The sequence below is a fragment of the Hetaerina americana genome, unplaced genomic scaffold, assembly GCF_022747635.1.
Source record: "Hetaerina americana unplaced genomic scaffold, ioHetAmer1.1.p SCAF_115, whole genome shotgun sequence".
In the NCBI taxonomy this organism is placed as follows: Eukaryota; Metazoa; Arthropoda; class Insecta; order Odonata; family Calopterygidae; genus Hetaerina; species Hetaerina americana.
In genome coordinates this window covers 902,065-928,022 of record NW_027286237.1, presented here as the reverse complement: position 1 = coordinate 928,022, position 25,958 = coordinate 902,065, and the positions used below count along the sequence as shown (strand labels likewise).

Below are 25,958 nucleotides of genomic sequence, written 5' to 3'. Positions count from 1 at the left end.
AACAATCCTTATCCTATTTCTGCCCCTTCCTCATTTTCTTAACATTCTCCCCTCTATCACTCTCTTTAACATCCCACTGCCGATCAATTAACTATTCATCCATTTTTCCTGCCTCCTTATGATTTTTCCCAACAATCCCCCTCCTCACCCACCATACCTAGCACTTCCTCATTTGTTTTTTTTTGCCAATATCTATTTCAAACTCCCTTATTCCATTCCTCATCTAAGCCCAAAACTCCCCATGCAGGGCGACAACGATTTGATGTGAAAGCAGGTGAAATGATTGATTGACGGGTGAGGCGCCGAGGGTTGGAAAACTAAGTGCTCACGGCTAAAGAATCGCCGCTTGGCATTGCCGCAAATGGATCGTCATCCTCCCGGACGGATGACGTTTCGGTTAATCAGGATGGAGTAATTGGGGCGGGGTCGGTCAACTCAGTGGGAGAATTTGGATGATAACACACGGTAATCAACTCGAATGTACGGTTCGAAAGGCGAGGGCAAAGCTCAACCCGAATTTACCCAGTGTGTGTGTAAAATCCACATTGTCAGGGTGGGGGGAGGAGGGATCAGTTGCCTTGCCACCACGCGTGGGTTCTTCAATACTTTCCTAGAAAATCCAAGACATAGTGCTCGCAGTATTGGAGTTATGAATTCAAACGTGGTCGTACGAATGATTAACATCGTTCGGGACGTCAAGTGTGAGCGACTTCCTCTGAAATTATTGAAAAAATCTACGGCAAGATTTTGAGCTGTCGACGAATCAATGCTCGAGAAATAGTTGAGAACACAGGTTTACCACAAGGTACTGTGTTTTCAATTTTGTACGAAAAATTGAGTGTGAAAAAAATCTCGGCAAGGTGGGTGCAACATTTGCTCTCAGCGGAGAATAAACGCAATCGTGTGGTCGATTCGTAGGCTGTTTTGGCGCTTTTCCGTCCCAATCCTGACAAGTTTCTACATCAATACATTCGAGTAACTGACGGCTAAACATATATAACTCGTACACTACTACACTTCAGAGACAAGGGAACGGTCGAAAACAGGATTTCTAAATACGATCCGACTCCGAGGAGGGCGAAGACAGCCGATAAGGTGATGGCCACGTTTTTTTGGAACGCACACGGAATCATCTAAATTGATTACATGCAGAAAGGACAAACGATAAATAAAGAAGATTATATGTCGCTGGTTGGTTGTTTGGTTGATTAAGCTAAGAAATCAAGAAAAATCGTCGTCGTTTGCCTAAAAAATTTCTCTTCCATCTAGATAATACATGGGAGCACACCGGCGCAGCTTCGCTGGCGAAATTTATGGAATTATAGTTTGCATTTTCATAACATCCACGTTCACCAGGTTTGGCCCCCAGGGACTTTTCTTCACATCCAAACTTGAAAAAATGGGCCGGGGTAAAAATGATTAACATCGAACGAGGAGGTCATCGCCAACACAGGTTCTATTTGAGGATCTTTCGAAATCCAACTTTTTTGGGCGGCTAAAAAAAATTTGGGAAAAAGTTATCGATTTAAAAGGAGATTATGCTGAAAAATAAAAAAAAATCTAATCAAAATAATTTTCTTTTATATTTTTTCCTACGGACTTATTGAGCGACCAACGTACATACACACACATATTCATACATGCATTATACACATAGACGGGGATGATATTTGCCAAGACTTGACCTCACAATCGGATAACAGGAGAGTTGAACGAATAAACAAAGACTAATGGGTAGGTCATTATCCCACACCCTTGGAGGGTGACTGACCTTGTGGCCGGGGATAGGCGAATATTTAGCTCGGGAGAATTGGGAATAGGATAACACATCGCCATTACTAAAAGAATCAAACTGCCGCGGTGTAAAACATTTCAAATATATTTAAGCGATTAAACTTATGTGCTTAGTTAATATAATATTACTAAGAAGAGAAAAATGCATAAAATATTTGTTTTTCATGCCGGTGTTAAGAAAAGTTATCGTTACCAAAGATTTATAATAAAAACGTTTGATAAACGAAATGCGGAAATTAAACAATCTATTTTGATTCATCGAAATAAAATTTTTAGAATTGACCACAAAGTAACGCTAAATATCGTTTCTAATAGTCGGCAGTTGGTTTTTTCAAATTTGATATTGAATTCATTCCAAGTGTTAGAAAGTTGGTTTTTCGGATGGCTCCTAATGGCTGTATACTCCTACGTACAACGACACTTTCTTTTATAAGATCTACGTTATATTTTCTTCATTTTTTCGAAACTTCTTCCAGCCTTCATACTGAATAAAAAGCATACACTCTTCATTCCTCTACCCCTTTTACCCCAAAATCTTCCTCCATTTTTATACGCACAGGCGTTTTAGAAAGCCATATAAACAATAATAGTCACATTCATTAACAACATACACGGAAACAAACGCCTAAACCTCAGTAATTGCTGGCAAGGACGACTTCCCCACCTCCACTAAGGCTTGATTTTTCGTCCTCCTCACTTATTTGCGTATTTTCAGCCATTTCTTCATTTTCCCTTGCTTCATCTCTTAAGTATTCCTTCCCATTTTCTCTAGCACGTTTCACGGTACATTTCATTCACCCCTCGTGGAAAAATAACGTAATAAAAACACCGCCATTAAAATAGCAAATGGTGCGGTGGGACTAATGTAGTCATGAGTCTCCACGTCGAGTGAATGGAGTTTCGTGCCCGCTGATGAGAAGATTTTTCAGCGCCATGTCGGTCAACAACCACTCGGGTGGGCGAGGAAAAAGCGAGTATCACGTCGGACGGGATGGCAAATTCCACCCCCCCCCCCTTGGATTGCGTTTTCACGTCGGGGTGTGGTCATTTGACGCCGAATCTCCCGCAGACCCGTTAATCTCGTTAATTCATTACGCCTTCCCCAATTGCCCCACGCATCCATTTGCGCATATTGGTGGAAACGACCCCGGGATTCTCGCACATGACACTACGCCACCTTTGAATACTTTTCGCGGAAATCGTGCGGTCCCAGGGCCGACCATGACTTTAAATTTCGGTCGAAGCAGCGCCAATTGTTAGGGGAAGCAATCAAAGTAACTTGCGCCGTCATGGATGGGTGAATGATTAGGTGGAGATAGAGTTTCCATGGAGGAATAGTGGAAGGAAACCCAGCGCCGGCAATAGCCTACTCTCAACGAAAGACACCAATGGATTCACAATGTACGTCCCTTCTACGGACGGCGTGCTTCAGTCCAAGTGCTCTCCACATAGGACCCTAGTATGGATGGGAATACCTCTGTAAAAATCTGCCACCTCCAGGATTCGAACCCAAGACCTCGTTGGGGGAAGCTAGCAAACCAGCTACTGCATCAACCCGAACCCCCAATATCCTCGTCCAGGATAGGATGACGATTAGTTTCGTGACCCTTAAGTGAGGGTGGCACTTTAAATTGAACCGCTTTGAAATCAAAGAATCCAATGGAATTTTATTTATTTTCGTAAGCGGGTTCAACGCACACACGTAATTATAAAGACAATGTCGGGGAACGGTTGTTGGAAATATTATGCAGGGTCAACAAGATTGGGAGGTTGCGAGCTAGGAAGCTTCAGGGAAGGGAAGGAAAAGTCAGGGGAAGAGGAAAGGAAGAAGACAAGGCAGGGGTAGCTCTTTCACCCAACTGATAGAAGGAGATCGTATTGAGTAGGGGTGCCGATTGTCGAAATCTTCCGGCGGGAAGAGTAGTGACAGCGGGGAACGTACGGTTAACCCAACTATCTTTTATTCATCGTTACGAAATTGCAATGGATAAAGCCAAATACTAGATTACAAATCCCTTTTAATAAATTTTCAACGTAAATAACAATGCAGGTAGTTAGCACACATTTTACATTTACTTACAGCGTTAAAGCTGGATCTTATATGGCCAACCCAAGCACGCAGTGATTCGACGGCACAGTAAGTTTATAAGTCCTTCCCACATCTCATGGTATCGTTCCACGCAGCAACACATGCGGTTATATGCCCTGGCCCCCTACCCTCCCTCGGGACTCCTTCCGTGATATAATATTCATTATATTCTGTTAGATTATTTAGGGGTTAGCTAGAAGAAAGGACTATGAAGTCTAAATCTCGCTGTAATTAATTCGTCAAATAAATAAATTGTTTAAATAACCAATGACATGAGTATCGAAAGCATTTGATTTAAACAAAACTGTTTCGCATCAACTCTCACCACCTTCATACGTATCTCCGTTGTTGTTAGGAAATTAAACGCCCGAATTTAAACCCTAGATTCGCCCCGGACACGGTTCAATTACTTTATATTTTGATAAATCATAAAATAAGTATTTCGCGCGTGTCATTATTAACGTGTTAGATGGCATCGAGGGCCGTCAACGACATGAAACAACACGAAAATAAATGTAATATTCACACAGCGCAGGCGGAGCTTAGCGCATTAAATTAAACAGAAATATTCCGAATTAAACAAAATAGCAGCTGAATTATTTTGGTTCCCGATACCTCCGTCCTGATCCAGGGAAATAATGAATACCAAAATATTCCAAAGAACAACGAAAGAACACCAAAAAGAATCCAGACGAGAAATGAACTCTTGGGTATATCATTGAGCCACACCGATGAAAAAGTTTTTGAATAGCTACATATTTCTGGTCGGTGACACTCGATAAGTGAAATGATCATTAAAATAAATAAGGTACATTACAATTTCATTACTCCATTCGTCCAATGCACGGTCTTCACACGGGATGAGTGCTGCCGATTGGAATGTTCTCAAAACTTTGCTGTTGTTTCCTTCAAGACGAGCAATTGGGAGTATTCAATTTCACTTTCCTTAATCTTGACATTGATGAACCATTTAAAAAAAACTGCCTTTTTCTCGTGTAAACGTATTTCAAAAGTATTTTCGAACCGTGCCAAAGAGCTTCAACGCACTGAATGAACGATACGAACACGACAGCGACCTCCCAACACTCCCCTTTAACTGAATTTCCTTTGAAATTGCCTATTTCGATGATCTTCTGTCTTCAGACATGAGCGACAGGAAGTTGGCAGTAGAAACGTTAGACCAGTGTCGTGTAACTTCTGCTAGGTTCGCAAGGCGACCTCAGCTGCCGTGAAGGTCAGTTCTACGGTTTTGTGCGTGAGTATGTTACGAAGAAATATTTGTACAGGTAATGATTCAAGCCGTCGGAATTAAAGAATAGGAGACATCATGCCACTTCCAAAATTTAAAACAATACAAAGGGCGAAATTGAAAAAAAATATTTTGTCAGTATAACGCCTGAAAATAACAGTTTAGGGACCGAAGTATGAAAACTGAATGAAGATGAAGTATGAAAAAAATTAATATTTTCGAAAGATAGTATCGTCGAGAGTAAAACATATCCATGTGCTTCAGGAAAGAGGAGGCAACTAAGGCAATGCCCAACCCAAGATCTTTGGCACGCTCAAAAATTTCAGATAAAACTAAGATTTATTGCATTTACAAAGCTATTTACGTCTACCAATTATATTCACGGGAGGAAAAAGAGTTAATTGTGAAAGCAGTCGGGACGGAAATGGAAATTAATGAAATAATTATTGAGAAATCTTTCGCTTGTCTTTCGTCCTCACCCTTCCTACATTTCAAACTCCCCCCTTCCCCACTCGTGGCAACGTGAATAAGAGCAATGAATTCATAACTGTTAATGTCTCGTCTTTCCAGGATGCTGTGAGTGCAAAACAACTGGCTTTATCTTTCAGGCGTTTCACGGCGATAATGAAAATATAATGCTTTAAAATTCTATTCCTTTTTGTTTCCTATTTTCTCGTTGAATATAACGTGGAACCAAAATCATAAACTCCTGTGGTTCTCTTGTGAAACAGTGATGATGATTTAGGCATAGATTTTTTGTAGAATTTACGAGAATAGAGAGATTTCGCACAGAATTACCATTTCACTTCCTGGAATTATATAATCGTAGCAAGAAATTTAGAAGTTCGTGGCAGAAATATAGCTACATGATTAGCTATCGGAATGTATTCCTCAAATATTCAATTTGTTGTTGCTCCTCGGGATGAAAATCAAATAATCAGAAAAGTGCCAGGTTTTCTCAAGTCGAAACATGTAAAAATCTAAATTATCAACAAACAGCGATTTCGCGATCCGCGAAATTTTAGTAGATAACATGTTAACCTGAATCTAAGAAATAAAAATAACTTGAATTAGAGTGTTTTTAGCAGCTAATCACTCCCCCGCTCACATTCAATCAAAGCCAGGAGCAAATTTTGGTTTCGCAAAACCAGTATTATCATACTGGAATTACGCCATGATTTATGAAATCTTGTAAAATTTAAATTGTACAAAATATCCATGAAAAGCTCAGATAGATCCACACACCATCTAAACCCATTCCCAAACAGTTGGGTGTTCCTATAGCGGCTGCACTTCAATTAAACATAGGTTATTTATTTGGGGTAGCAAACGACGGATTAGATTATGCGGTGCTAGAGGTTGAGCATGGCTTTAGGAAGATCCGCAACTTACCTTGACTGTCGGTCACCTCCCATAAAAACTGCAAGTACTTTAGCTAGTAACAAAAATCGCTCACACAGGGTCACACAGTTCAACCATTGACCCGACGAACAGAGTACTGAGCTTTAAGTACTCAGCCAAACATTACACCCAAATACGTATTAGGCTGTAAATTAAATATAGGTCTCACCAGCATAACTAATGATATTTATTGGTAATCAAAGCAGCTATGTTGGTAGGAACGCTAAAATTAAATCATAGTGTACAATTACCACCGAATTTGCGTATATTAAGGGAATAACAACACAAGAGAAGAATCCTTGTCAACAGGAACTCGAAAAGTAAGCCATTCTTAATAATGATAATTTATAAAAATGATTTAATTACAATAAATTTAGTTATATTTATTTGCTTTTTTCACATAAACTTTAATGTTAACCGACATTTAACCTGTAAATTATTTTTTAGACGTTAAACTGCGGACCTCTTGGCGCCTTTCGACAAGAGTCGGCTAATACCGACGCCGGGTTCCTCTCCCCCCTTCCTTACCCACCCATTCGTATTGGAGCAAATGACCTTAGTGACGGTCACCTTCCATTAAAACTACTACTACTACGTATCTGGTGAATCCGTTTTTGACAGATTTGACAGAAGGTCGCATGATGTGCAAAATCACTACGATATCGAAAAAGTAAAAATTTGAGCATGCCTTAAAACGCCTAGCAAGATTTCGCGTTCAAATTCATGCTTTGTTATTGATTCATCCTAAATACCAATATTTATCTTTTATTTATGATTTAAATGCACTGATATCTTGGTGTTTTTATTTTTCTATTTTTTATTGCTCCTCGTATTCGATCATTGATCCACCTGCTCGATCTTCCAAATTGGTTATGCATGCCGAAATCATTTTTTGCTAGTAATCGTTTTAGCTAGTATTTAGTCGTGGATCTCTCTCTTCTCAGACTGGATCTTACTCTACACCTAAAAGTACTATTACAACTACTTATAATACAATTATAAATCTAACAGTTTATGATACGCATAATGAGAGCATTCTTTATGAAAACACAATTAAAACATGCAAGTGCAGAGGATTTTGATGAAGATCAGATGAAAGGAATTAACGTCAGTCACATACTTCCATCAGTGAGAAGAAAAAAGCATGTTTGTTGGAATGACAAACTCGTATTTAACTCCAACACTTAATAAAAAAGCATTTAAAGAAACGTTTTCTTTAAAGTTTCCAGGAATCTCTACTGGCAAGGCATTCCGAAACTATGAGCAGTGAATAAAGAAACATAAAGCGAGAAAAATGTTCACACAAGTGGTCCGCAGGCCGACGGAATTTCAGAAATACTGGGCTTGAGCTTGTCTAAATTTTCGTCACAATCTGTGCTATGCATGATCAGATCCAGCCACCATGGACACACTACAATTTACCCTCAATATCTGGGCCGACGTTCGCTCTTTTCAATAGATCTGAGTTGCATCTTAAAATATCAGGGTATCAGTGAGCTCAAAAACAATGTATTTAACAAAACATTCATTTATTTATACTATATTTTATTGTAGAGAAGGCATCGTGCTTTACTACACTTTTTATCAACTCAACGCGGTGGTAAATATATTTCCTTTCGAGGTCACAACCCAAGTCCGCTGTACTGTGAACCTTGCCAGGTTTATATCACGGCGCGTTTTTACTAAAATTTAGTAGTTTCCCATTCCGAAATCAAACTTTAAACATTTAATTTTACTGTAAAAAGTCACATTCTCATTCTACATTCAAATTTAGTTTACGTGCATGAGGGGTTTGGGTGTGAAAGGGTTGGTTCTTTGGCTAAATATTCTCCTTAAAAATAAAATTCTCTGTCACAAACCCGTCCGAATCCGGTGGTTAGCCTTTCATGTCCTTTCGGAATCCTAATGGCCTGAAGGGTACTTTGCTTGCGACTAAGGGTGCGAATGAATGCTGCAAATAGAAGTTCGTGGAGGTAAAGTGCGGTTCCGCCGCTTGACCAAAAAGCTTCCGTGATCGATTGGCTTATCTCGTCGATGGGCGGGAGAAGGGTGGGAGATTGGCTTTAAAGGTGGTGTCTGTCGCGAGGGGCTGTGCTCACCTTCCTTCCTCCCCCCGCTCCCACCCGCGGCTCCCCGTCATTTCCGCATGGATCCCTAAATGGATACCTCCCTTACCCCCATGAAGGAAGAGGAAAAATTCAACGGTATTGCGCAGGGATTGAAAACGCCAGCCGCCGCAGATCCTTGTCAAATGTTTTTTTCCTGACTATGTCCTGAATGGACTCGGGAGAAATTTTTCACCAACTCCGAAATTTTATAAAATTCCTTGACCCAAAAATTTCAATTTATTTCCCGTAAACAAAAACCATTTTCTCTTCTAAGCACATATATGTATTTATATGATAGCATTTATTTTTGTACTATATGCTACGTCCATTTACTTGCTAATAAAGAATAAACTTTCACCATAATGTTCCTTGTTTCGAATCGCTGTTTTCGAATTTTTGGAATATTGGAAGTTCTAGACAATTCAATGTGCGTGCGTACAGAATATGGAAATTATAAGTATACTAGGAAAATATCAACATTTGGAGGCACAGTTATGGACAACCAAAGTGGTCCATGGCAAGTGGATATCCTGATCGTTTTCATGAAATTGTAAAAGAAAGGATTTAAAAATATTCTTATTTCTGAATAATATTGATTAGGAATTTTAGCCCGACACTGAAAAGAAATGGTTGTTATTGATGACTAACAAACTCAACATATTAGTTGCAGTGCTAACGTCACGAAAAAATTACATTATAAACCTGGTGAAAAATAAATTCTTCTTACGAATATAGCTCTTTGTGCATACGAGTATTTGTTTAACGTAATTATAATATTTTGGTGATGGCAGAGTTCACCCAGCTCTAAGAATCCTTGCCGTAAGAGGGATACCATGTAAATACGAGGTAATTTCATATCTTTAAGTTGCTCAAACTGGGTTGCACCGAGCAGGCCGTGCCTCAATCAATTAAGAACCCCTGGTTGAACTTAGGTGAAAACAAGGTCACCGCGTTCGGTAATCAATTACGAGACGCTAAAAAACGTTTATATGGTGCAATAATTATGGAGGTTAATACCAGAATCAATCATATGGGTGTGTCCCACAAGCATGGGTGAAAAAAATAATTAAACGAAGAGGAATAACATTCCAGAATTTATGTTCAAATCTTATCAATTCTCCAGATAAAAATGTTGTGCATTCCACTCCAACCATTCTCGCAATTAATCTCGAGACCATGTGTATTTTCTTGAAATGCCATTATGGAAGCAGCGAATTTCCGACAATATTAGCTCACGCATGCATATCCCAGGAAGTGGATCGCCGGTAAGTGAAAAAGATTCCTAAAAGGTATTTTAGAGCAAGACGCTTAAGAGGATGCTCCATTGACGGCATTCGAAATGCTCTTCGTCCTCCGTCGACGCAAATAGATCACGTCAAGAGGTCGCGGAGACGCCGAAGGGGTGGAGGGAGAAGCAAGGATGGAGAGGAGGAGTGATGCTGTCGAAGGAAGACATCTCATGGTGACAAGTTAATGACTCCCCACTGCGAGTGTTTGAGTTGAAATCCCACTGGAAGGTTAATTTTTTTGCATTTATGATTGATGATTCGATCCCGATGTTTGTGACGCGCTTATAGCTATTATAGGAACTACCTTTCATGAAACGCGCCATATTGGCGTTTGGATTTACCTGCGTTGATATAAAAGTTTGAGTTGTTGCCGTGAGTACACTCAGAGAAACCGTAGCCTTAGCAATAATTGTTTTATTTAGGAGAAACGGAGTTCTCATCGAATCGTCATCACGGAATCTGAAAGAACGAATTAGGAAATATATACTGCGAACACCAAGTTCTACCCATGCCCATGTAATAAACAAATACATATACAGGTATCATGGGGGTTTAATAAATTTTTAAAAAATTGTGTTATAAATTACCCTCCTTCCCATTATACTACATGCTCTCTCTTCTCTTTATCTCAGCCTTCACCTATACCAAACACGATCTTTCCGCTTATTTGGCATGCTGCTCTTGGTGCTTTTTGATGAATTTTTAGTCCTCTTTTGTTGCTTACTTTAATGCCATTTGTTGAACATTTTAATATATATATACTTATACATAGAAACAGGGATTATTTCTTTCCATATTTTAGCCTGATAAAGTAACCATCAGTTTACATTTACGGTGAGTGGGTTTGCTTAGTAGTATACGTGATAAATGAACTAGGTTGCCATTTCATGTAGTGGTAACTCTGCCAGTGAGCTTGAACTAACCCAATATTTAAAAGCCATGACAATATGTACATTATGTTTCATTAATTACTTCAATGGCATATGAGTAATTTTACATATTTTCAATTCTAATGCACGCCCCTATATTCTCCTTGAGTTAGGTAGATGTGACTCTTTCATTGAACCTTCTATTTACCGATGCCTCCTTAAGATACCATAAGACATTGGTTACTTTCAATTCCAAATAAATATATAACGAAGATGTGAAGGTAGTTTTCTAAAATTCCAAACAATGTACAGTAGTTTCAACAATCTATGTAATTATTTTTTAAGTAAATGTTACCACGCATTTAAGAAAAAATGCTCGAGGAGATGATTTCCATAACCTCCTTCGTTCGCCTGCTAAAGGCACAAAGAAAACTTTACACAGACAAGTGCCATGCGATAGTATTTTACTGTAAATTATAAATTGCCATCTTCACCTTTGATAATGAAAAATAAAAATCACAAGTGTACAGTAAGTAATGTGATGATAACATCAGATTATTTTGATGTCCTTTGGCGCTCTGAAGACCCACGAAGGGAGTGCTGAACGCCATCGAAAATCACCAAGAACCGCACTGAAAAACGGCAAGTACGGCCTCCTTCAATGAATTACTTTATGATCTTTATTTTTCCTTGGCTCCATTCGAAAAGGTCCTCAGGTTGGCCGGCCGTCGGATCTCCCACTTCTGCCGTGGTTTCCCGGCCACCCTGCTGGTCCAGCGACCGCCGAGCCCCCCACCCCCGCAGCTACAGCCGCCGTCCCGCGTGCCCTGGCTCTCGGAGAACGAGCTCCCGGGCGACGGGGACGCTTCGGACAACGAAGAGAACCGCCTGCTCCTTGAGGCTGCCCTCGTCAAGGCACGTCTTGCCGAGCTCGAGATGCAGACCCTGGACCACAGCGGAGAGGAGAAGCCGAGGAGTCGGACCTCCAAGACCATGAAAGGTAGGCGGCTGACGAGGGGAGGGACTGATGCCGTGCTCTCACTTGTCACAACTATCAGAGTTTGGGTTCATTCGAAGTAATTGCTGGATTAGTGGATATTTTTTATAGTAAGATTCTATGTCGGGCTCCATGTTGCAGAAATCAATGCTAAATTAAAGTTTATGTGCACTTCTCCACGATTCTTTTGACCACTATCTCATGTTAGACGCGGTTCAACGCGTCGTTTGTTCGAAGACTTTTCCTTCGTTTATAGTTCCCAGAAAGTTTTCAAGAAAAAGTAGTCTAGAAGTTGTCACCTCAAAACATGTCCAATACGTGTAACTTTCCTTTTCTCCGACTCTTTTATAAAAGTCCTCTCTTCTTCGACTCCCTTTAGAACTTCTACTTTGTCTTTCTTGTCTGACCAACTTGTTCTTGTTATCCTTCTCCGAACTCACATTTTCCTTGTTTCCAATCTACATTTTTACATCTTTTCCATTGCCAAAGTTTCACCTCCATATAACAACATGCTCCATATAAAGGTTTTTGCAAATTATTTTCTAATTTCCAAGTTCACGTGTGTATTTTCCAGAAACTTTTTTTTAGTTCCGCATGCCCTCTTTGCCAGAGCTACTCTTTTCACTGAAGAAGTACATCTATTGTACGAGGAATTAGACTACCCCCCTTTTATGATTAGATGGAATTAGACTACCCTGAAATTTTGTTAACTGCCTACGGCTTCGAAATGAGCTCCGCTCCTCACCTTAAGGGCTTTCGCAACCAATCTTTGGACCGCAATTATATTTTTTCTACCGTGGACTGCTCCATGACGAATTTATTTCATATTCCCCACACACATTCCTCATCTTCCTGTCTTTTGGCTATTGTTGCTATGACACAACAAAGGGCACACGAGGCACTTGTCAATACCATTAGGTGGAATGAAAAGTGGAGAATGAGAATCAATGCCTCCAAAACCAAAGTCGTTCGGTTTACGCGACCCAGAGCCGAGACGTCAGCCTGCAGCTGCATACGAATCAAAGAACAACAAATAGACTGTCGTCATGACGCCACTTAACTATGAGTGGTAATAGACGAAAGACTCAATTTAACAGGACATTCAAAAAACATCAGTAATTAGACATCGGCAATGAGATCCAAATTATCGTCAATTCTGAGCAATAATGCAACTCCCACGACCATAAAAAAGTTGTTTTATACGTCAGTAATCAGATCAATACTACCATTACCATACACGGCCCCGGTCTGGGTGGAATCATTGGGAGAACACGGAAAAGAGAAATCAATTTAATCAGCAAGGACGATGCTGGAGTCAGTGCAGAGACTAAAGCCTTGGACAAAAAACGAAATAGTGTGCTTCAAAATTTCCATAGAAAAACTGGAATGGCTCATAAGAAAACAGAATAAAATATATGATGAAGAACAAAAACAAGGTGATGGAGTATACTTAAATTGATAAAAGTGGATAAAAACTGTATGGCAGTTATAAAAGATATATTAGCATAATAACAGAAGAGTATCAAAAGAAAAATTGGCAATTGCAGCCAAAAATAAACAGTATGAATAAACAAAAAAAAAGGAGCAAGCTAAAATAGAGACATAGCAGAAGTCATTTAAAAAAGGCGACCTCTGAAACAACGCTGCCGACGGGAAGCAAGACATTTCTGCTGCTGCATAGATGACTGTACTTCGAGATCAAATATTTTTCCCGAGTGCTTGCAAATTCTTGGATTACCAAACAGTCTCTCCATACTCACTTTCTTATCACCACCGCGTCTCTTTCCCTAAACCCTATCTCCTACCCCTTGAATTCTCTTTCGTCGAGATAGTTAATGCCGTAGTGGCGTCTCCTTCACTATGGCAATCCTTTTTTTGCTTTCAGATCGTCATCAGAAGGGCATACAGCCTTTATGAGTAATTTTCAATGTTGTAATATAACCCTAAAAGCACACATTTATTTGCAAAGTAGCAATTGGGACTCTTACCAAATTCCTCTCCTTGACGAAGTTTCATCATATATATAACTTCAAACCAATTTTTCTGCAGAACAGCATGTGCCAGGGGCACCATCAATAACCACAATTTATGGTTTCCTTAAAACAGTTTTTATGAAATATTTAAATATCGTAGAACCTCGTAAATCACACTAAGCCGCACTAATTTTGTAGAAACCAATGCTAAGAAACGATCTCGGTGATATCCTATTCACATAAAAATTTGAAGGAAAACTCCTATAGCCGTAATAAGTTGGTACAACTCCTTTCCGCAAATAAAACTAAATATTTTGCGATGTTTTGTGTGAAAATAATTTCCATGACAGTGACCAACCTCAACTCCTCAACCAGAATACCGTCCTGTAGTAATTTACGGGAATGTTACTTACCTCACCAGTGACCAACTACAACCACACACATACACTCAACCCAAATGGGATCCTTCACAGGGTTAAAGGGACTCCGTTAAGGATACCTGGGTTTATAAATACATACACACTATCCGTGACTATTTACGGGAATAAATTCCGCGCCAGGGACGACCACAAAGCTCACACATTCACAAGCACTCAGGAAAACACTCACTCATACATTCCAAAAGGTGCCTAACTACTGGGAGAATATTATTCAAATTGAGCAATTTCAAGAGATAACAACAAACAGGGAAAGACGAGGGTGTGCGTCGGATATGCAAATTTCGGCCAATCACTGGCCCTCCTCAGGGAACTGAAGGAAAATAGACCCTTGCCACAGAAAGTTGTAAGTAAATCAGCAAATGGACAATCCGTTTTTATTAGGGGAAGTCCGAAAGAAGCAGAGAAATCAGGTGGAGGATATATTGAAAGGCACGGATGTTGAAGGCCGTAATAGAAGGAAGAAAGGATGGAAGCATGGTCGAGGATGGTCGAAATTCAATTTCCGACAACTAGCAATGATTGCTAGCTGTCGAAAACTTGCAATGTAAATTGTGTTTCGTTTTTCTACGTTCCTGCCTCGGTCTTTCATTATAACAAGGAATACATGTACTTAAATACACATATATGTATGCCCGAAGAATCGGGGAAAGTGGTTGGATAAACCTACCTGGAGATTTCACCGTAATTTTCGTTTCCCAACTACCCAACCATTCCTGCGTTCGTTTTTTATGTTTTTCTATTCCTTTTCCTTATATCTATATCCCTCCGAATGAATATGTGTTCGCCATCTGGCGGATTTTCGTGTTTGAATGTATGCATGCATACACACACACATACACATATGTATACATACGCACACATACATGCATATATATATATATATATATATATATATATATATATATATATATATATATATATATATACACACGAGTGTATATGCACACAAGCGAAAATAAAATGATAATCCTCGTTCGCAGTTCTTTCATTACATGCGAAATAGGCTTTTTTTTCAGAGTGAGTCAACATCCCGGGTCATTAGCATCCTGAACTATCGCGGTCGAATGAAACGGTTTTTCTTTTTAAATAAAAAACGGATCGATAAACATAAATATTAGAGTGTCAAGTCGTCGGAGTGATTTCTTAATGGTCTGGTACCTCCCTATCCGGGAGTCGGAAGGATCACAATTCAGAAAGTAGCAGCCACTTTAAATTTGTTCGCACTCCCTGACCAAATGAATTTTATTATATATGTATACATATATTGTATATATAATATATATATACACACACACACACATTCAAACACGAAATCCCGTCATATGGCGAAATAATATTCATTCACATATCTTTATGCATATAATTTAATGTTTACCCACTCCCGTTTCTCCCACCGATACTGAAACACCGACCGACCGTGTTCTTTTCAACCCTTCCGTAAGTTTCCATTCCGTTGAGGGTCACTTCGGGTCACTCATCACAGACTCATAAAAACACACATCGTACGTTCAGTGCCGCCTGGCGCAGTGTTTATCGTCATCATCGGTCTAAGTCTCCCCGCGGAGTTAGAGCCGGGCGTCTCGCCTTTCATCCGTCCCGCGATAAAATATTACATTTCTCCAGAAGATGTACAGTTTAGTCCGACTCGTTATATTTATTTATTTATTTATTCAGTATAAGTCCGAAAACAGCACATTTAGGCCTTTACATCGAACTATTAACAACGATAACAATGTCACATTTACAAACACCCAAGCCCTAGATGGAGGGAAACTCACCCAGGCGGGAATCGAACCCGCGACCCTTGGAATGGCAGACGAGGACGTTACCCCGCCGCCACCGGGGCCGGCAATATGTACACTTCTAAGAACACATTCATCAACATGATCCACCCGGCCGATACAGATAAGTGAACCTTTTAAAAAAAATATACGAAAGTCATTCACTCGTTGTTTCGTGGAACCTTCTAGGATTGTTAATTATTCAGATGGGTTGCTTAAGGTGAATGCGGTTGATGATTAACGAGAAAGGACGGTTCACCGACCCATACTCCACGTAAACACAATTATATTTGGATCTTAGAGTATATCTGCCACAATTCTAAAACGTTACACCCGAGTCCTCAAAAACACTACTGCAGAATTTTTGTAATAATGAAAAATCTGAGATATACTGTTTCAGGTTTAACTCTTCGATGAGCTAGTTAATACAAAGAGCATTGTACACGCATGCAATTACGATCATTTCCACAAGTAATCGTTGAAATTGGCAGGAAGTGTGGATTTTAGAAGACTGAGTCCAATTACCTATGGTAAAATTAATGTTTGTGCAGCATAAGAGATTAGCATCAGCTTTGACAACCAACATAATGTTAAGCATCATCAATGTTGCTGTTATGAACTATTATAGTACAATGTATAACATTGATGGGTGAAATAGACGTCATTAAAATTATAACAGCATCTGATGAATGAAACTTTATAACATTAATACAACAATAAAACGATATATTTCTTTGCCTATCCCAACAAAGCGCAAGCTGGCATCCGACATTACAACCTTTCTCCGATTCCGCACGCATGGTTTGTATACAGAGTATCGGGAAATTTTTCGGTAAAATAGCTCCATTTCAGATATTGCTACAATCCCTTGAGCGTCGTCACTTTTGCCAGCGACTTTTCCAAGATTCGATGCTCCCTAGTAGGCGGATTCCAGAAAGTCCCTAAGGGTACGCGTGCAAGCTTTATTTACGGCACTTTTTGTATTTTTTTTTGAGAATGCTAAGAGAAATATAGGATCAAACGAATACAAGACAGCATCCATTTAAATGATAAATTTATGCCCGGGCATAAAGAGCCATGCAGACAGTATGCATGAATTACTAGAGGGGGTGGAAATTTGAGCAGTGATGTTGAAAATGTATTATTACTCCCATCCTACTACGGTAGGCGAGATGAGATCATGTCAATAAAATTAAAGGGATTAAGTTTAGAACAGATAGATTTAAGATGTCATTTTCCCACAAACGTTAAGGGATCAGAATAACATTGTCCGATCGTGGTTAGTGTAAAAATATTCGGGTCAAAATTAGTCTGGTTTGTATTCACCCCCTGCCACACACCATAGGGTTGGCTTTGCAGGGTACTGAAAATATAAAAACCGACGGTCTGAATTCAGAACTTCACGCACACTTCAGGAAAAAATTGTTACCGATACTTTTATATACACACCCTGTACTTCCTCCCTCCTTTCATAACCTCCAATATGTCTATTCTGTGCCTACCCCTCCCACGGTTACATAGCCTTCTCCCCTCTGTATATCACAGTATTCAGCATCCCATTGCCAATGAAATGCTCTCCTGCTTCCTTTGCTTTTATTACAACAATCCTCTCTCCCTCCCACCATATCTAGCACTTCCTCATTTTTTTTTCCTTTCGGTCCACTGCACCTTTTCCATCCTTCCTCACAGCCACATTTCGGAAGACTCCAATCCACGCTTATCTTCTTACTTCAACAACCATATCTCCGCACCGTACTAAAAGACATTCATTTTAAGGAGTCTTTTCTAAGTTCATCCTAATCCATCGTTTCTCTAATCAATTCCCTCCTCCTTGTGAAAGATTCTCTGCCCAACGCAATTCTTCTCCTTATTTCCCTAATACTTTGATCAATTTGGTCCCAAACACTTCCGAGATACGTAAACTGTTTAACCTGCTCTCTTTCATGAACATATGTTCAAATATTTAACTTAAATTTTCTCTTTCTTGAAAACGGCATGACCACATTGAACACATTATTTCAATGTATCGATCATTTTCTGGATTACTACGCGTATCGAGAAGTTTTCATAAAATAGATTTCATAAAATATGTTCTCTGACAAAGAGAGCAGGATGACGTAAAATTTCCCTGGAATTCCTTACCATAAATCTGTACGATAAGACAAGGCCAGAGCCAAGTCATTCAATTTTTGTCTGCACTAAACAATAAACAATATATCTTTATCTAGATCTTGCTCCGTTCATATCCGTGTCTGTCCGGCAAAATATTCTAACTTAATATCATACATATTTGTTTGCGTCGATAATTACAACTGCGGAATACTCGATATTCCCCCTCCGAGATCGAAGTTATCAGATTCCAGCACTGCTTGAGAATGATGTAGAAACAGCATGAGTGTTCGATCGAAATATTTACATTAATTATACAATGATCTAGGAATAAATAAGTGTACAATTAAGCCTGTAAAAATCAACAAAGAAATGATGTGCTGTTTTTTAGAGCTTTAATATGCCATTCGTACGCCGTGTTTTCAGGTGAAATTGAGGACATTCGTGCGCTATCAGTTTAACAATTGTCCAGAGATTAGAAATATTTGTGGTACGTTGTGTATATATAAAAGGAGAGACTCATTTGACTTTAACCAAGCACAATCTTGGATTAAGGTATTTAATCCAAGGCGCAGCTTGGATTAAATTGAAGTGAGGCATTTAATCTTCTCTATTAGCCGTGCGTAGTGTGGCACTACGCCAACTAGAATGTGAGAGGACACACTTCGAGGATGAGCAGAACAAATAGTCTAGTAATAAGACCGGAGAGCTTCTAACGGTCCCTTGGTCACGCAGTGAAATGATCGTGGGAAGTTGGGTGAGATTTTCTTAGCAATATGTACCTTAGATACTGAAGATTCGTTCGAGTAGAGGAATAAATGGATTTTCATGACTACGTGCGATCAGCTGATTGATTGCGTTCGAAAATCACCCCAGAAAATATTTTCTAAACTATGCAATTTACCTACCAGCCATTTTTCCCACAGATATTTATTTCCTGATCCATCTTTCCTGATTGACTTTCCTAAATTATTGTTTTTTTCTATCAATGCTTTCTCCGGGTCGTTTGTTTTCGACATGCTTCGGTTTCGAATTTTCTTAAATATAGTAATCATCACAAAACTATAGCCATTATACGTAATTTTCTCGTCGCTCTAGCAACATTAACATTTTCATAATTTTTTTTAAACCGACCATTGAAAAATTGTTAGTAAAAGGTCAAATTTTGATGGTTACATAAATTGTCACGAAAGGCCACCTTTTGGAGGAAACACGTACTTGGAATTCTCGGGATTAAACGAAAAATAATGCAAAGGGTGACGTGGTACTCAATAGGTTGGTAAAGATATATTAATAATAACCCTGAAGACGCACGCCCACAAAATCTCGAGGAAAATGAAGTAGAAATTATGAAACATTCCTTAAAATGAGTCACTGAAGAACAACCTGAGCAGCCACCTACTCAATATTTCTGCCAAAATTAATTAACAGTGTTTAAGGCAGGTCTAAAAAAGAAGTAAATGCCAACTGGAAAAAGAATAAGAAACAATCAACGAGTATGAGCTCTATCAGAATGAACCTTGCTTTTTCAAATTCTTACATGCACTAGCATATACTAATGTGGCTATTATGGTAATTATACCTTTGAATAAATCATTTTATGCTTCAAATACTCTTTTAAAAATGTTAGTAACAAAAGTTTGAGGAAAACTAGTCCCAGGAAACTGGTAGGAATTTTTAGTTTAGGAATGATAGTTTTCGGAAAAATGAATTTGAGGGAAAATTTATTGGGAAAGATGACCGGATATCGCCAAAACTTATAGGACCACCTCAATGCTTTATGCATACGATGTAAATATGATGGGTTAGCTTGTAATTTGTTCTTCGCATGTATAATATATTTACGCAATTTTGCAAGTTTTGCCTTTTGCATGTCACTACCCCCCGCATAGTTGAAGAGATTCAATACTAATGCACTAATGGTAAAAGACATCCCGCGAAAGTTCTCGTGAAATTCACTTTTAGCTTATTTTCCGCTCACACGTGTATAAACTTCTTTCCAGGCTTCCCCAAAAGACTTCATAAAAATGAATCAAATCACCAGATGTTTCCGCGAGTAAAGTTTCGTAATTTTGTAAACCAAAACTGTATTAAGCCATCCCCATCGATAACTTAAAATACGATGAAGATATATATATATATATATATATATATATATATATATATATATATATATATATATATATATTATACACACGCACATATATTCTTTGAATTGCTTCTCTTAAACCTCTCCCTCACAAGAAATTGAACTATCGGAAGAGAACTTAAGTTGAGTCATTGGACATGCACGAGATGATCAAAGGTCCGCTTTCGATGCTTTGGCTATTACAATAGAAATTAGTAGAACCTTATTATACAGTATCATTAAAATTCTTTGCCAATACTCCATTGAGTTAATGGTCGGACTTGATCACAAAAAATAGCACATTGGAGAACACAAAATTAGTGTCGTAAAGACGGTCGAAATACATTTTCTGAGAGTTTCTCAAAAAATCTACATCCGTCCATCCATCTATATACGCTATGTCTTACGTGCACGTCGAGAGGGGAGAACGTTGTAGGGGTTCAATCAAATTCTGATGAATGTTAACTTAATTTGATTTCTTGATTGAAACTTTCTCCGGTAAATCGACACTACGTGCCACATATTCCGAATGTGGGCTTATCAAAGTGAAATTAAATCTCTCCCAAATACTTTCACGTTACATTTTTCCAAAACCTCGGCGATGAAACCGTTCCTTATGGCGGTCTCGTGAATCCATTTATGTGTACTGATTTGGAGGTAAGGGCGAGTACATTATATACGTAGATTCTTGCTTCACATCACTTTTTATCCAAAACGTCATTCCCACATATATAAGCGAAAATTTATTTTTAATCCCCATTCCTAACTCTAATCCGAAATACTGTCTAAATCGCCAGAGGTCCTCCATCAAATCTTCAAGATAAAATTCCCATTCAAAATACTCTAAACAACCTTTCCATAGACCGCTTGGCTATAAGTAGACAGCAATGATGTATAACGACCTTCCCAAGTTTTTCGTTTGCCGTCCTCGGTCGAAGGAAGTTTTCCACAGCACATTCAAAATAATCAAGTCGTAAAAATTCAGCGGTTCGATCTAAGATACAACGTGGAACTGGGTCACAAATTTTGGCCTGAATAGGAGGCGCAGAGTTCAGCAAACCAAGTGGAAAGCTTCTTTTTTTTTTCTTTTCGAAAGATTGGCATTTGGATTAGCTCCCAAAATTGAGAATGCAAATAGCGGCATCTTTCACTACCTTATTTGTGCATCCCGGATTGAATTTAAGCCAATTTCAACGTGGCCGAATGATCTCATCATATGGCGATGTCACTTCGAAGGAATTAGTTCCTCAATTAAGGCGGCGCTACGAGCAAAGTGGAATGCCGTTAAGGCTTGCGTATGTACGGAATGAAGAAGGGAAATAAGGGAATTAAGGTACTCGATTGCTACAATTGAGCTGTATCAAGTGAAAGACGCGGTTATATTAAAATCAACGGCATGTAAATAAATAGAAAAACTTTGTATTCCTCATATGATGGAAAGGAAGGAAATTGAAGTGAATAATTACAAGGCACATGCCCCATGTAGAGATCACGCAGCGGTAATTAGATTCTGTTAAAGTAAGAAAGAAGCTAAAATAAGGAATGGAGCAAGGCAGGGCTGCTTTTTATCCTTCGCCATTGATATTTAACGGCTATACAGGGTTCGTCCGGAAAATAAGTGTACTGACTCCTGGGCTGGGCGCGCCGCTCCAGGCGCGCCCAGCACCGCTCTGACGGGCTGCGATTGGAGGGGGGTATGTTGGCAAGCGACGCTGAAAAAGGCAGTCGGCTCTGAGCTGTGGTGTAGTGAGGAGCTCTGTTAACGCGAACCTCCACGCTCGACCCACGTCACGGAACGCGATGCCGAAGTTTTTGGAGCAGCGTTATTCCATCAAATTTGCGGTAAAGCTTGGGAAATCGTCTACCGAAACTGTCGGTATGATTAACCAGGCTTACGGGGCGTCAGCCATGTCCAGAAACATGATCTTTCGGTGGCACAAGATGTTCGTGGAGGGCAGAGAAGAGGTCGACGACGAGTCTTCGAGAGGTTCCCGAGGATGCCTTCGCGGGAGCGTTCCAGGAATGGGAACGCCGCTGGAACAAGTGCATCGACTCACAAGGGTCCTATTTTGAGGAATATTAGCTTAAGATATGTAAAAGTGTAATAAATTTTTTTTTCCTGAGCTCAGTACACTTATTTTCCGGACGAACCCTGTATTGAGGGTGACAAAGTCAAGCACTAAGGATAGGCATGCTGTGATTTGTGGACAACATAGCTATACTAGCATAGAACTCCTTGGAAGGACACTGGTAAATATGGAGAAAGGGTGGAAAAGTAATGCATTCAGATTACGATATTGAAGCTAACGTATAATGGTCAGCAGTCGAAGTAGAGAAAATAATCGGCAGGATCATTAGTGCTGGAAGAAGCAAGAGGGATATATTAAGCAGAATAGGCATGGAGAAGAACGTTTTCCATCAGAAGAAGCAACTACTAACGGATTAGAATAGACATAAGGAGGCAATTCGTTAAAGTTTATGCATGGAGTGTACTTTTCCACGAATGTTTAACTTGGAAATTCGGGGCAACAGGGTAAAATAGATCAGATACGATGTAAATGTTGTGCTATGGAAGAAGGGTGAAAATGGAATTGATTGATTGGGAAACAAATGAAGAAGCACCTCGAAGAGATGATGACGAGGGAAGCCTATGAATGAAGCTTACAAGAAGAAGAGAGAAAATGGTAATGATGAGATGATGCAAGAATTTATTGAATATCATGATTGAAGGAAACATGGTGGGAAAAAATCAGCAGTGTAAAACCTAGAATGAACTACGAGAAACAGATAGTGCAAAACGTCGGTTCAAGGGGCCCTGAGGGAACGAAGAAATTGGCGGGGAACAGGATACTTTGATGAGAACTGCCATAAAACCAATCCTCGGATTGATATCCCATGATCATGATGGCAATGGTGAGATAGCGAGAGGATTCTTGAACCAAAGTATGTCAAGTTTCAGATATCGCTCTTCGGAGCTCCGGTATAATAAAGGGAGTGACGTTTACGAAATTTCGAGCACGAGAAGATTGCGTTTCACGTAGAACTTTATTGCGATTGGAGTGGCAGTCATCTTAGCCCTAGCACTAGGTTGGGTCCCCGCTATTTCATAAATCTCCAGTAAGAATGCCTCCCATGAAAAGACGGTTTTGCCGTCAAGCAAGTGCAGTTTTGTATGATTTTCAACATAGTGTCAAACGATATCAGCCGTCGGAATTTCATATTCGATCGCAGAAGTGTGAATCATCACAGCTTCCCTCTAAGGCATAGAGGTTTATTGAAAGCGATGAAGTCGACCCATTCATTCGCGATCATGTCCCCATTCACCACTATCAAAATCCACCTGCTTCCCTTCAATATCCTTGCGTTTGCTTCTGATATGTGGATCATCTTTCTCAAGATGTGAGTACCCCTTAAAAATAAAACGTACAGCACAATTCTACTAACGATATCTAAATCATCCACGGGCACTTATTTCAATAGACCAAAAAAATACCACTCTAATAATAACGATTTTATCTTTTCAATAAGTTAGGAACGCACATCAGCATAACATGACGTAAGGAATCATTGTTAAAATTACGTCCAGCAAGACTGACTGATGAATAAAAAAGTCACTCTTTCTTCCTCTGCGATTCACCACTCAGGTGACCTTTTCTGGAAAAATGCTTCCCACGCTGAAGTTATGTCCACATGGAAAAATGCCGAGGGGCTTCTATCCTTAGCTCAAGCTGAATGACCTGTGTATGAAATGATATTTTCAATTCTAAAATGCAGCATATATCATGCCATTATGAAAAAGTCGTAAATACATTTCCCAAAAGGAAATATCTTCCATGTAAAAATCGGAAATGAAACACCATTATTCCGTGCAATTTGACATGATAACATATATAGAAAAAATATATATTTCACTATCAAATGAAGAAATAATAAATGCAATTTAATTATCTTTAAATTTCACGTGTATCTATGCTCCTTCAATTGTTCAAAAATGTGCGCAGACAGCATTTATACTGATTGAATATCGATTGGTCGAACGGTCGTAACGATGTGAATAGTCGACCAGGTTCAAATTCCTAAGAAGATTTAATTAGCGAAGGAATCCTGTTAGCAGGTAATGTATCCGAGAAACTTGTCAAAATCGTCAGGGAGGGGTCACCAAAGAATATGGCCCACTCTACGAGGAGTATTACCCTTCCGACAAACAGGGAGACTGGGAGTTGGAATAACATTATTTACGATTATCCTTGCAGATTTGCAGACGACCAGCATAACGCGTAATAATGACAAGAGACGTTTACAAGTTATTACGACTCGCAATGGAATGGATGGATTTCTTCCGATCCGGCCTTCCCAGACCGTTTAAAAACACAAGCACGTCCTGGACGCCGCTTTCAGGGAAACTCCATGCCAAAATAGCTGTATCCAACGAATCAATTAAAGTCCATTAATCGCTGAGACGCAAAAAGCTAACGAGGTGGCCTCTCCCGTAATGATTTTTACACAATGCTCTCGGTACTGGGCGCATTATTTGGATATTTTTCAAATTAGCCATCTCCCACTCCCGTCAATTCTCCACCTCCCCGGGGATCGGGTGGTGCGGTGGCTAACGTATTGGCTTCCCACCCAGAGGGCCCGGGTTCGAATATCGGCGGCGGCAGATATTTTTCAGTGTTATCCCGATCCCTACTTGAGGTGCTTTGTGGAGGGCACTTTGTGTGAAAGCGCCGTCCGTCGGATGGGACGTTAATCCGCGGACCTCTTGGCGCCTTTCGTTAAGAGTAGGCAAATGCCGACGCTGGGTTTCTCGCCACTCCTTTCCCATTCATCCCTAATGGCGCAAATGACCTCAGCTGTTGGTCGCCTCCCCTAAATACTAATACTACTCCAGCTCCCCTTCGTCGACGAAACTTCGCAGAAACCCCTTACAACCTTCTCTATATCTCTTTCTCCTTCGCTATCTGATTTCCGCAATAGGATTACTATAGCGGAAACACGGGAGATATTGGAGACATTAACTCAAAGAAAACTTTGTGGGAATAAGAGTTCCCATTAAGGCCCATCTATCGTCAAAACTACCCGTAATAAAGATGGAGTATAATGTGTTTGGAAACGTGTTTCTGCGCGTTCGGCCTGACACTTGAAGTATCTCGACGTCATTGAAGGGATCATTATACTTTCAACCTTTTGATTGGGATGCGGGCGTGAGGTTTAATACAAGAAAGTTTAAGAAACTAATAATACATGTATTTCTGATATTCTCACTAAACGAAGATAAAATTGCATGGATAAATAAAATGGCATTGTCAAGCTGCAAACTAGCCTTTGAGGAAAATTCTAAGAAATACATTAGTTTCAGCGATCCAAAATCGTTTGCGTGGATGTTTAATGTAGCTAATGACGGCCCGCTATTAATAAAGAATGCTTAAGAAACGTATAATGAAAACCGTGGGCTTTAATGCAGTTCAAGTATGCCAATCAAACTTGCCAGGAAAATATAAGGTAAGCTTGCAGTGTAATAATAATGACCAAGCCGAATACAATAATGCCCTATAATAAAGAGTTAATAATTGTGACGTCGTAGATTCACGTCGTGCCAAGCAGACCAAAAATACCACCAAGAGTTAGCTTGGAATAGGCCGACCACTAATTGAACTTAATATTGAGACGTCTCACAGGATAATACAAAACTTAGGAAACTTAAATTGTGCATAATTTTGCGGTCCAACTT

At 39.6% G+C, this 25,958-nt stretch overlaps 1 protein-coding gene across 1 annotated transcript in view; it reads left to right on the top strand.

Annotated features, from left to right (window-relative positions):
- LOC139685476 (uncharacterized PE-PGRS family protein PE_PGRS54-like) overlaps positions 1 to 25,958 on the top strand; it is a 113,709-nt gene that overhangs the window by 77,717 nt on the left and 10,034 nt on the right. Inside the window, exon 4 of the mRNA XM_071582496.1 lies at positions 11,508 to 11,799. Coding sequence (XP_071438597.1) covers positions 11,508 to 11,799 — 292 coding nt within the window. The remainder of the gene's footprint in view (positions 1 to 11,507; positions 11,800 to 25,958) is intronic.